The 13,396-nt window shown below is 43.5% G+C and overlaps 1 protein-coding gene across 3 annotated transcripts in view; it reads right to left on the bottom strand.

Moving 5' to 3' along the window:
- Positions 1-13,396, bottom strand: part of lic (dual specificity mitogen-activated protein kinase kinase lic) — a 36,511-nt gene that overhangs the window by 4,187 nt on the left and 18,928 nt on the right. For all 3 annotated transcript variants that reach the window (XM_075702420.1, XM_075702418.1, XM_075702419.1), the window contains one exon: positions 9,040-9,117. In XM_075702420.1, the coding sequence (XP_075558535.1) occupies positions 9,040-9,117 (78 nt within the window). The remainder of the gene's footprint in view (positions 1-9,039; positions 9,118-13,396) is intronic.

The raw sequence follows: 13,396 nt of genomic DNA, 5'->3' as shown, positions 1-13,396 counted from the left end.
TACACTTTGTTACTGCACAAATGCTGCGAAACTGTCACGCAACTTCTTATGTCCGCTGCTGCTACCCCTGAAGCTTGGTCATCAGAAACTGTGATGTGATGTGATGTCTGTTACGTGATGAAACTACCATTTCATCACATAATGCAATTTCCCATAATAATTGACAGTCACTGCCAAAGAAACATGCATTGCACACAAAGAACAAGCTAACACATGAGCATTCACATTGATTTAGCTGACTGAAGCAGTTTAATCTTTTGAGGGTCATTGGCATACAAGTATATCGGTGAAAACAAGGTTGAAATGGTCATGGTCGTACCCGCACAGTGAAAACTGAATGTTCGCAAAAAATGTGCATTTTCAGAACGAAGAACCGCTTAAAGAGACCCTGAAATGATTTTGACGATTTTGTACAAACGTACCGAGTCGTTAGGGTATGTCTTTCTGATCATTAATTCATGTATCTAAGTGCTCCGTGGAAAGCTTGTAATTTATCATAAGGTTTCAAAAATGTACATCGCTGCCGATCGCAGCACACTGCCTGAATTTTCAGCCGCCCTTAACCATTTGACTTAAATTGCCCTAATGACGCTAGTAGGGCGAGCTATCCGATTGGCTGCCCAGGGCACGTCACTGATAATTTTTCCAACTTTATGGTGAGCAAATGTTGTTCATAACAGCTGGAATGTTAGTTAATTTGTTTCTATAAAAAGAAAGTAAGAGAAAGAGAATGCACTAGAACAATTTCTCACTAGACTTAAGCACTTTCGGCACACAGCAAGCGTCGTCTGCTTGTGTTAAAACATGCTCCATTTTGACGAGAGCTCCACGGTCAGTGTCAGCCTCAGTCTTTTTGCGAGCACCATGATTCGCCTTTGTTGCGTTGCGGGCTGCAAACGTAGTGACTGGCGATATGTCAAGCGGCGACATCGCATCCCTCTCCAAGGCAGCACGCGAGTGGAGTGACTGCAGTGCATTGGACTATCGCTATCCGATCGGCGCCAGGATTTGCGCGCTTGCGGCTGTCACTTTACAATGGAGGATTACTACCACAATAGCGTTTTGCGAGTCCGGTATTCGGGTAAACACAAGCACAAGGGGACAGTGCCTGGCAGTTTGACCGTCAGACGCGCAAGCGTGAACGGTCTGCACAGTGCAGCCACCTGGTGGAGCGGGAGCATAATCATTAACATGTTACCAGGCACCAGACACGTTTGGCACTGCGACAGAATGCTCGCAACGCATGCTCCTTTGATAGCTTTCGCTTGGGGTCGACTGTCAAGCAGCTGGTGGAGAGGTTGGAGAGGCTTCGCGCGCTCACTCCTAGAGAACCGGAAGTCAACGACACAATATGTCATCATGACACAGAGCCAGTGAAGGCGGATCAGCCCCGACCACTCGGCGAACGAGTTGAGGAGAAAATGCATGGCTATGGAGGAGGGTAAATTGTAATCGTCCGTAGCTCTCTTAAGGGGGGACGCGGGTCTTGAAATCGCGAAATATGGTCAAAAATGGCAATTTTCAAAAATTGCGTTTTTGAAGTCTTTAATGTCCCAACTATGCCTCTACAAAATATTATGGCTCAATTCCTACTAGAAGTATAAAAAAAGCGGCAATTTAGAAACGTCGGTGAGCCGAAATTGAACGCCAAGCGCGAAGGTTTGCCTCATTTTCAAGCTGCCGTAGCTCCGCGCGACGCGAACCGATCGGCGCCATCTTGGTCTCGTTTGAAAGCTGGTTTCCCGCTCTCCATTCTGGCGCCCCTCGGCACGCTGTAGACCCTCGTGCAGCGGAGCGAGCGGCACCCGTTCTCGAGCGGGAAATCGTCGCGAGACAGCCGCTGATTGGGTGAAACGGGCGTCTCCTCGAGGGCAGCCCTCTGATTGGCCCTGACGCATGCTTCGCCTGCCGCGGCCCCGCGGCCGCGTTGTTCGACTCCTCCGCGTCGTCTGCTTTCGCCTGCATGCACGTCATTTTTCGCGCTCCTCTTTGTTTCCTAGTATTTTTCGTTCTGCCTTTTTCTTTATCGTTCTTGTAGATATTTTGGCTATTGAGTCGCTTCTTTTAACCACGAATTTCTTGCTTTTGCGTGCCTGGTGTCTATGTTCCGCGTGTCACGATGGCGCGAGACGCGCGCTTGAAAGCAAGCACGCGAAAAGCAGTCAGCAAAAAGAGACGCGCATGGAATAAGAAGAGCGCGACATCGTCGAGAACTACAGCTTCGGTGATGCCGCAAGCTGCTGTGCCCTTGGTGGATGCGGCTGGACTGAGCTCGCCAACAACAGCTTCGCCGGAGGACGCGGCTGAACAAACCCCATCGACGCTAGCTTCGCCGGTGGACGCGGCTGGACAGTGCCGATCGGTGTCAACTTCGGTGTTACCGCAAGTCTCTGCAGTGCCGGTGGATGCGCCTGGACTAAGACCGTCGAAAATGCCAACTTTTGAGACGCTGCAAGTCGCTTCGGATTCCGTGTCGTCGGAAGCGGCCGAGCCGGCTGACCGAAGCCTAACGTCGACTTCGGCGTTTCCGCACGCCGCTTCGGTGCCGACGGACGCGGCCGAACCGAGCTCGCGTGCTCAACGCTTTGACAGTGTTTTTCACGGAGGCGGAGTGCGCGGGGCACGAAAAAATACGCAGACAACATTAAAACTTAATTGGCGAAGAAGTCCGCAAGTTCGAGCTAATGAACGTCGGCACAGGAAGTGAAGACGACGATCGCGGCACAGAGTACATCATCGTTGATCTCTCTGTGCTAAAGAAGCTGTTTGCGTCCTCAAGCTGCAGCAAGTGTGGGTTGGCCACTCTCCAACTCGCAAAGTGCAGTGAGAGAGAGCAGTGAGAGAACCAGCAGAGCTGTTGCAGCACAGCTTGGTTACAGTCCTGGGAGCTACCTCATTCGTAGGAGCCTTGAAAAAGATCAGAGGCTCTGCAGGTCTTATAAAAGTCACACCAATGCTGAAAAGGTGAAGAAGAGGATGGCCAAGAAGCACAAGCCTGACAGAACCCAGGACTACTGCCCAGGAATTATGTGAATGTGTGGCAGATTCAAAGAAAATAGCAAGTGACTTTCTGAGCTTTTTTTTTTGTCAAGTGCCAATGCAATACAGAGGTTTTCACAATCTTTACATGAACAGATTTCGTTGAGTTTGGTGTTATTGTGTTCAGTAATGACTGGGCTGCATGCTAAAGCATTAAATTTTTCCATGTGATAGGTAAACAAAAGTGGTAGAGTAAGCAAAACTTTGAATGCAATTTTCTCAGCTTTGCTTTTTCGATCAAATGCCTTTGCCTTACAGAACTTTTCATAATGTTTGCATCAACTGATTTTATTGAATTAGGTATCATTTTTTTCAGTAAGACCTCGGCTACATCCTAAAGCTTTCCATTTTTCATTAAACCCAATAGACTAGGAATTATGTCAGATGTAAGCTAATTACTCCCACATTGTTTTTTTCTTCCTACTTTGTTATTCATTCATGACCTATATGATGACTTTTTGAAAATTTCTTTAGCTTTAGGATGTGCAGTGGGCCCTTGGAAATGACAGCTATTCTTTAAAACTAGTTTTTTTAATTAAGAAATTATCATAATGGCCCGTAAGAAAAGACCTATGTGGGATGAATTATTTTGCAATATCTTCATTTCTAGATGAGATATATAAAATCTGGATATATATTTGGGATCAGCATTCAAAGATACATCTGCATGCCAATTTTCAGAAAGATATGTTAAGAAATAAAAAAAAAGTTTTCAAGACCCTCATCCCCCCTTAATATGCAACGTTTCACACAAATTGTGGTACGAATGATTAACTTTAGCTTCCGTGACTTTTACAAAAATTTTTTGTTGTGCTGCCACCTTTTGGTTTCTGTCAAAACTTCACTCTATGGGGTCTGCCACAAGCATTTCCACTTTGCTTAGCTATTGCCACGTGCTCACCTCTGTGCCTGCGGACATTAATCAGCATCATCGTGCGTTTCGTTTCCAGCAAAGGGCGTCAAGAAAATTGATTTCTACCTCGCTCGTTATTATTCGAATTGCTACAGCAAGATGCTCGTTTGTATGGCTCTCCCGCAGGCATGCGGTAGTGCCGTCGTTGCGGACCAGCGCATAGGGCCAACTTTTGTGCCGTGGAAAACAAAGTTCCAGGTGGCCTCAGTGTCAACGAGTGTGTTTGTGCGGATGAAGACGTCGTCGCACACAGGGGGATGACCGATGAGGCCATCATAAGTAACGTGTGCCAAGCTGATAACTCCGAGGACCACCAAGGACCAAAAACATCAAGACAAGCAGACAAACCCTGGGAATGTGTTAGATGCTTTCGACACAATTTGTTAGTTTTTCAGCAAGCACAACAACAATGTGGCAGTGGACCACTTTGCGCAGTGAGAAGGCAGAGCCTACAGAGTTTTGGCAATACATTTTTGTTTTGCAAGCCACTTCCCTGTATGTTCTGTCTCATTCTCGCACCAACGAAATTCCCACGAAAGGGAATTTTTTCACTTTCCCCGGGTTTCGACTGTACCCACCTGCTTGCAAAGCTAAGAAAACCCTTCTGTATCTTGGAGGGAAACTGGAAAGTTCTATGCAATAATAGATAGCCATAAAACCCAGGTCTGCTATTTAACTTAATATCTCATAAGATATTCAGTGAGACATAACTGCACTACTTCTTCAGCGTCAAATGGCAAAAAGTGCTTGATTCTGTTCCAACAGACATTCTACTGATACAAAAGATATTTTACGGACCTTCATATAGAACTGAGCTGTAATCAGTGCTGGCATATTAATTTGGTGTTCCCTTTATTAAGAGTAGACCATACTGCACATCTTGATTCCTAGGTACCCAAGTTATTGATAGCGTGAAACATTTTTGTTATGCAATGCTAGTACAGTTGAGTTCCGTTAATTCAACTTTGCTTAATTCAATCCCCACCAAAGGTCCCAGCTCGAACACCACACGTTTATAAGGGACCAAACTTTAATTATTTTGATACTGAAATTCGTGTTTGCGGGACAACTCAAACTTGGTTGGCATCACGTATGTGCCCGACTCCAATGGTGACCACAGTGGTGACGCCAATAGTCATAGCATCCGTCTCGGCGGCGCCTAAGGTACAAGGAATGCATCAAATATGGTGTGATCTGCCGTCAAAGACGCCATTGTTCGCCTGTTTCAGGAATAATTCAAAGGAAAGATGTTAGCTCACAATGAACTATTACAGTATTTATCCTAATCTAACATGCACCTCTCTTTCCCCCGCAAGAAAATTGGTTCCGAAATTGCTTGGGTGGTGCAATCTGATACAAAACTAGAGACTAACAAAAATTGAACCACGTTCGCAACAGCCTACCGCCACCGCTAGTTTAGCCAGCGTCGTCACCTTTGCTATCATGAAATGTTTAAATCCAAAATGGAAGAACTAACGAAATTCCATCACTGTAACTGAACGGCCCTCATCCCCTTGGTTTAATAACACATTAAAACGCCTGAACAATAAAAAGAAAAGGCTTTATCATATCGCCAAGCAATCTAACATGTCATGCGCATGGGAAAAGTACCGCTGAATTGACAAAATGTTTCAGTCACAAGCTAACAAAACCAAGCTATCATTCTTTTCAACCTCACTTCCTGATATGCTACGTAATATAACACTCGTCAATTCTGGAAGGTTGTCAATCCATGCCCAAAGAGATCGATAAAAATACTTGACCAAAATGGGGTCCCTATCCCTGACACTGAACTTGCAACAACACTTAATTCAACATTCTGTTCAGTTTTTACAAAAGAACCTGAAGGCAATCTTCCTTATTTCCCTAACCCTCAATATCCTCTCATGCCACCCATCACGTTTGAACCTGATGGCATTTGCAGAAGAATCTTTGAAGCTAACTTCATCAGCTGGCATCGACGAAATTAATGCGAAAGTGCTTAAAAATAAAAAAAATGTCACTAGTGTCATCTTATCACACATTTTTCAACAGTCGCTCTCGTCTGGAGTGGTGCCGCAGGACTGGAAGACAGGTAAGATCATTCCAGTCCCCAAAAAAGCTTCTTCAACGTCATGTCTTGACTACCGGCCAATTTCCATTACCAGCGTTTGTTCCAAACTGATGGAACATGTCATCTTTTCCCACATCATGAGATATTTAATTTCTAACAACTTTTTTCATCATAGTCAGCACGGATTTCTTAAGAATTTATCTTGCGATACTTAACTTGCACTCTTTATAAATGACATCAGTTCCCAATTAGACCTTAATGTACCCGTAGACTCATTGTTTTTAGACTTCGAGAAAGCTTTTGATAAGGTACCCCACAACCGTCTTTTCTTGAAGCTTTCAGTCCTGCATCTCAATCCCCTAATTTATAATTGGTTGCGCAGCTTTCTGACCGGCCGGCAACAGTTCGTTTTTGCAAATAACTTTTCATCCCCTCTGTCTCCTGTGCTTTCTGGGGTTCCTCAAGGTTCTGTTCTTGGTCCCCTCCTCTTTTTAATCTACATTAATGACCTTCCTAATGAAATATCTTCTAACATACACCTATTTGCGGACGACTGTGTTATTTACCGACCCATTAAGAATAGCTCAGATATCCCTGTCCTGCAGCGTGACTTACAAGCAGTTGAAAAACGGCATAAGATATGATTAATGTCATTAAATGTAAATAAAACCTCATTAATCTCTTTCAATCGTCGGCATTCTTATGTAGCACCCTCGTATCTCTTAGGTAATTCAATAATATCATCTGTGACCTGTTATAAATACTTGGGGCTTATCTTAATGCAAGATCTTTCATGGTCCTCTCACATCGCTAAAATAACTAACAAGGCTAACCGCACCTTAGGCTTTCTCCGGCGAGATCTGAAATTTGCCCCTCCTCCAGTAAAAACTCTTGCCTACAAATCTGTGGTAAGGCCCAAACTTGAATACGTATGCTCAATTTGGGACCCTCATCATACTAATCTTTCTAACATGCTTGAATCTGTCCAAAACCACGCAGCCCGATTTATCTTCCATAACTATTCTTTATATACAAGTCTCACAGCGCTAAAATCTAATGCAAATCTTCCTAGAATAGAAGCGGGACATCAAGTGTCCAGGCTCATTCTATATCACAATTTTTATCATGCCCCGATTGGTAACAGCGTCATATCACCAGCTCACTGCCATTCATCCCGGACCAATCATTCAAAGTCAGTGTACCCCCCGCATGCGTGCATATCATCCCATCTTCATTCGTTTTTTTCCACGTACAGCGAGAGACTGGAATGATCTGCCTGAAGCGGCGGACCACTCCAGTGCGACTGCGTTCAGGACTGCTGAATGATGGCGACATTGTTCAGCAGTCCAGCAGTTCAGCAGTTCACCAAGGATGGCGACAGATCACATTTGGGCACGGCAGATGAGGATGCCCCACTTTCAGTCTCATTACAAAAGCACATTCAAACGATAAGTTATTTTACATGTTAAGCTAGCAGCAACAAGCCATGTCACATGTTCTTGGCGTTTTGCAGAATCGCATGCATTACAGGACGAAGTGGCGAAGTCATTTCATAAATGCAAAATATCAAACGTGCTGTAGACTGTATGTAGGACGAGCTGCTGTGGTACTTCACAGACAGCACTAGAGTGATGACAATGGACCTTAGTAAACCATGTTCTATTCTCTGAAGGTAAATTTAGCTGATATCACAGTTTCTTTTTGCTGAAAAATCTAATAATGTGAATTCCACTTCTACTTTGGTGCTCTAATGTAATGTGTAACTTATTCTTCTACTTTCAACCGATAAAATGTGGTTGCGCATTACATTTGGGGGGCTCGTTAGGATTGGGGCAAATACTACCAAATGAATCGGCAGTGCCACTTGTTTAATTCGACCTGCAGGATAATTACACCAATTTCGTTGGCCCCATCAGGTTCAAATTAATGAAATTCGACTGTACACTCCCAAGCATGTGGAGCACTGTGTTTTTATTTGCAAAATATTTAAGCATTAAACTTCACAACAAGTTTTCTGTTATTGGACATTCGACTCAATGTTTTGTTTTGTTTAAGAATGCACCGACTTAAAAGCAGTGCATGAAGATACATGATGGGAAACACAATCTGACAGGACAAACGAGCTTTGTCCTGTCAACTTGTGTTTTCGTCTTGTTTCTTCGTGTAGTGCTTTTATGTATGCACATTTTTAAACAAACGAAATAGACCCATTTATTGTTCAATACTTGATCTTTTTTTGTTAGTCGATTCAATATTTGATTAAAAACCTACTATTCGGTATTCGCACACCCCTAGCAAATTCCAATATGTCCATGAGGTAATTAGTTAAGAACTTGATATTTTCTTAATTAGTCCATTATTGAATTCGGTTTATTGTGAAATTAACACCTGCCCCTTCAACTTCAGTTCAAGGATTAGAACAGTACTATCTACCACGGGCAACTTGTTAAAATTCTGTAAAGAAAGACAGAAAAAAGGCAGAAAAAACAACACCTGGTATAAGCATGACTCCTGCGCACCTCATCTGTTTCAAACAAGGCCCTCATGCTGGTCATCAAAATATCGATACATGCGCTGTTTGATTCTCTGCTTGCGAGTATGTATTTTTTTCAACCGTCTTCTCGCGTGACCGTTAGAAATGTTGACAAGTTGAGTGTCGATGTACTAGTCTCAGCCACACAGACGACAGACTGTTCTAGAAAGCCATCGTCCCGAGACCATGACCAAAGGTCTCTATTGTGCACAAGGTCACCACAGTGCTTCTGGAAGGCAACTGGTTTTGCGATTACGCATGAGTGAACATTCATCTACAGGTGTGCACACACTGACTCTCCCTCATACTTTTCATCTTTCCCTTTCCCCACAGGTGGCGTAGTCAACCAGACGCGACCTTTGTTAACCGTACCACCTTTCCGTCTTTATCTCTCACTCTTAAAGTGGTACTAAACCTGCCTGTCTGACCGAGCACTAGTGCGGACAAGTTGAAGCGAGAGTCGGCTGCAAGAGGTAATGGCTGTCCTCCACGAGTTCTCACCATGGTAATGCCCAAGCTCCAAACATCAGACTTGACGTCGTAACCCATGTCCGAGTGCTCTGGGTTGATCCGTTCAGGCTGCACAAAGAGAGAGAGAGAGACTTGTGAAAAATCACGGTCACAAAAGCATGCCACAATGTGCCCAGAGATGAGCAGAAAGTATGACGTTTTTCCTTGGAAAGTTAATAGCATTACCTCCAAACTGAAATCAGCAAAGCCTAATTGATCCAGTAGCTGCCCAGAGCACCCAAACGCCAAGATAAGCCAAGCTCAGAACCATCAAGCAGCTTCAAATTGTGCTAACTCAACTGTCGATGCATGCGCCAATGAGGTGGGCAATGACTGTTGCAAATAAAACCCGCGATCATAGCGTGGTCGAGCTCTGTTCAAGTTGACGAGGAACCAAGATTTGGCAAATGCATTGACTACTTTAGTCTAACTGTAGTAGCCACATGTCAGTGGTCGAAATAAGGATTGAACAGGTCGCTTGCAACCGTACGTGAATGCAGTAACGCACTGACAAGCCTTTCTGGCCACTTTTGGAATAAAGATACTTATTTTCTGTTGAGTCCATTATTTCAGACTTTTGATTATGCTGAGATTTAGGCAGTCCCACAGAGTTTAATTTATCGGTTGGCAACTGCACGTCAGCATTATTGTAATCACAGGCACAGTAGGACAAAATGAACACAAAATCGAAAAGACGAGAGGTGAACACATTTTGGAGTCTCCACACCAGTTCACAATACATTTGTTTTGTTCATGTGTGCTCGTGGCTAGCATAGTTAATCGCTTACCAATTACATAAAAACAACAAAATTGCACTACACTGCATTCTAGACTGCGTAAAGATGCAAGCTGGAATTTCCATAGATCTCTTCTGTCCAAATGCGATTCAGATGTGTGAAAATATTAAGAAAATCATGAGGTTAAGACTGTAAGACTGAACCCATTGATGCCACGACTTGGTGTCTAAAATCCAAATAGGTGGCGCTTTTTATCATATAATAAACCCTCATTTGACAAAAGGAACAACACTGATTTCTCACAAAATATTCTACCAGTCGATAGACTGGTCTAGAGCTTTATGCAGTGCGTCTGCAAAGGCATGGTTCAAATTGGAAGTGCACAATAAAGAATGCATGAGACATCTATTTAAGAATAATTCACGAAACTCTACTTTCTTTTAAAGGAAAAAGGAATTGTCTGTGGCCATGCAATTGCTTGCAAAGTAAACTTGAGGTCCATTTGATTTGTTCAAACTTCATGAAATACCATAATCACTCTATTGTAATGTGCTCCCGAATCTAAAATTTGCCCAATTTTATAACAGGAAAAACAGCATGCCTCTAATTTTTGCAATTAGGATAATATCAGGCCTGCAGAACTTACCTAAACAGAATGTGAATTTTTTTCACGCTTAAAATGTCTGTTGTGGTCACTATCAGACAGCTCTTTAATGCGGTAGGTGGTCCACATCTCATCTTCCGCACAATCCCCTACCTTTGATATTCTGTTTTCTTGAATGGACTTCATAACAATCACAAACGGAATGGTGGCCCATGCCTCGAATAACAATTGTGACAGCTAGCACTGCGGTGCATACAAGTTTCTGTAACACCAAAAGGACACGACCCGGCACGGCTATTGTAAGCTTATCGTGTAACAAAATCTTCTTAAATTGAGCTTTCATAATGCATATGACACACAATGTTTACCGTTTTATGCCATAACACGCAAGAAAGCTTTTCTCGCCATCTCATGATCACTACGGTGATGATGTATGGCTGTAACAGCATGCTGCTGTCAATACCTCAGACGCAGCTTTTGTTTTGCACCAGACTATGGTGCATGGATGGTTTTTAGACACAATCTCTTAGAAATAAGTGTTTGCTTTAAAATTGTGTAACTGCATAGTCCATTATTTGAAAGACAAGTGCTTAAATAAAGCACAAGGATAAGAATGACATGCACATTGCGCTGACCAGCAATAGCACGAGTTCATTCCTTCCCGCTACATGCAGTCAAACCTTGTTATAATGACATTGGATCTGACATGAAAATGCATTTGTTATATCCAGTATTCATTATAAGCATGTACAGTCAACGACCAATTATTTGAACACCGATAATTCGGAGATGTTTGATTATTCAAACAGTCCCATGGCACAGCCACCATCAGCCCCATAGACTTAATGTATAAGGATGACCAAAGTGTTGGACACCTTACAACACGTGCGATAATTCAGACTCTGACTGCACGACCGTGCGCAGTGGAACGACCGAGTCAAGTGGAAATAGCGTTATTTGCATTTTGAGACATCGCCGGCACGCTCGTCGGCCATGTTGCTGGTGCTCCGCGAAACTGAAACTGGCAAAGCCTCGCCGATCTAGTAGTCGCCGATGAAGATTCGGTGCACACGCTGACTGTACTTTTGTCTACCTGTAGCGACAGCATGACAATTGTCGGGATACGGGCCATGATTTTGTAGCCACACCTTCCCCTTGATTCTATGCCACTTTTATCATCCACTATTCCCGGTCAGATCGTCCCATTGACAATGTGTGCAGATCATCGCTCTGACCAATAAGGAAGCGCAAAACGCATGAAAAGGAATTGCATAAAAGGCATTCCTACAAAATCACAGCCACGAAATGTCTAGGTCAGGGGGCAAGCATATATGTGAGTGCAGCAACAGGCATTGACAAACATGGGACACATTCATGAATGATTACTTCCTAAAGATCCTTTCATTTTCGCATTATTTCGTGCGACAAGCATATTTTGTGTCGACTGGGGGCAATGTTTCCACACAGTGATAAGCTAGCATGCTTGGTACTATGCAAAGAATGCCGTCGCTCCTAGACGCTGATGCTAGCCATGTGAAATTGAAGGCACCTCCGAAAGCGACGATCTGAGAATACGGCACATTCTTATTGGCCACTTGTGGAATGAAGTCCCTTATTTTGGGGCGAATCCGGTATTACGGACTGTCGATCATTCAGACATTTGGCGGTCCTTACTGAGTCAGAATTACAAGCCGGCGATTGTATTAGTCGCATGCTGATAATGAGGAGAAACATCTTCAATATAATTCATCATTCAAAATAATTCCTGAAATCAATGTTCGTTATAATGAGGTTCACCTGCACATGTGTGTTTTCTCCTTATCCTCGAACTTAGTCTAAGTGCCGCTCTTTCAAAGCATGGTCTATGCTCAGGGTGTCTACCAAGTTTTCCAGGTTTTCCCTGAGTGCGTTTGCGAAATTCCCTGAGTGATGCAGAACTATGTTTTATGTCAAGACGGGCTGGAACCATATCGCCTGATGCTCTCACTCTTTCGTAAGCATATGAAAAATTTTTTTAAAAGAACCGACTTAATCCAATTTGAATACTAAGGAGTAGTGTTTATGTTATTCAAAAAAAAAAAAAACAGAATAGAAGGGAGGGGTTAGTAATATGCACAGCAAACAAAATGTCTTCGAAAGAAATTGCAAATCGAGTCAGACATTCTTAAATACAAACAAAAAGGAGATGCATATAGAAGCACATATTTTCGAATATGAGCTATTTATACCAACTGATAGGAAGCTCAGTGGTATGAGGCCCGAATTTTGTCACAATTGAGAGTCTCTCTCAACAGCTCGTAAGTCAACCTCAACTGTCCTGACATACTCGCAGCCCGCGCACGACGCCTCAGTGTTGTACTTCACTGCTTGAAAGAGTTTATTTTGGTTTGTATGAGGGACATCTGCATCTCGGCGTTAGCCAAGAGTGTTTTTTGAGCTCAGGCTCCTTCAAAGAAGCGCTCGCATGCTTCATTCCCCGTTCATTCCTCAATGCATCGGTCCTTTCTGTTCTCATGCTCCTTCTGTCGCGTGTTCGCACTACGGACCATTTGAACCATACTCTTGGTCAGCTTACAGTCGACGTCCAATTTTTCGGACCCCCTGGGGGCCGCGAAAACTTCCGAAAAGTCAGGCAGTCCGAAAAAATAAATGCATGTCTTTTACTGCTCTTAAGGGCTCAAATCGACACAGGCACGTCTGGAGAAGCTCTGAATGCCTGTCAGTACACTTATTAGGCATAGCGGGGATCCTACTGTGATAGGAGAGGACGGGTGCATGCGTGTAAAATTAAGGAATACATACTGTGTCTCGTGACAATTGCCCCTTCCTATGCTTCTTAAGCTTCACCGCAATACTTTTGCTAATGCTTCACCGCGTCAAACAACTGTATTAAGACAAAACTAACTTTCAGGAACCAGCATTATGGAATGCGTCGTGCTTTCCGAGCTTCGTAGCCAAAATTATTGCTGACAGCGGAGAAATGAAGAAACATGGCACTGAACAGCAA

This window comes from Dermacentor variabilis, chromosome 8 (genome assembly GCF_050947875.1).
Source record: "Dermacentor variabilis isolate Ectoservices chromosome 8, ASM5094787v1, whole genome shotgun sequence".
In the NCBI taxonomy this organism is placed as follows: domain Eukaryota; kingdom Metazoa; phylum Arthropoda; class Arachnida; order Ixodida; family Ixodidae; genus Dermacentor; species Dermacentor variabilis.
Note: the sequence above shows the minus strand (reverse complement) of the source record. Positions and strands in the feature narration are given on the sequence as shown.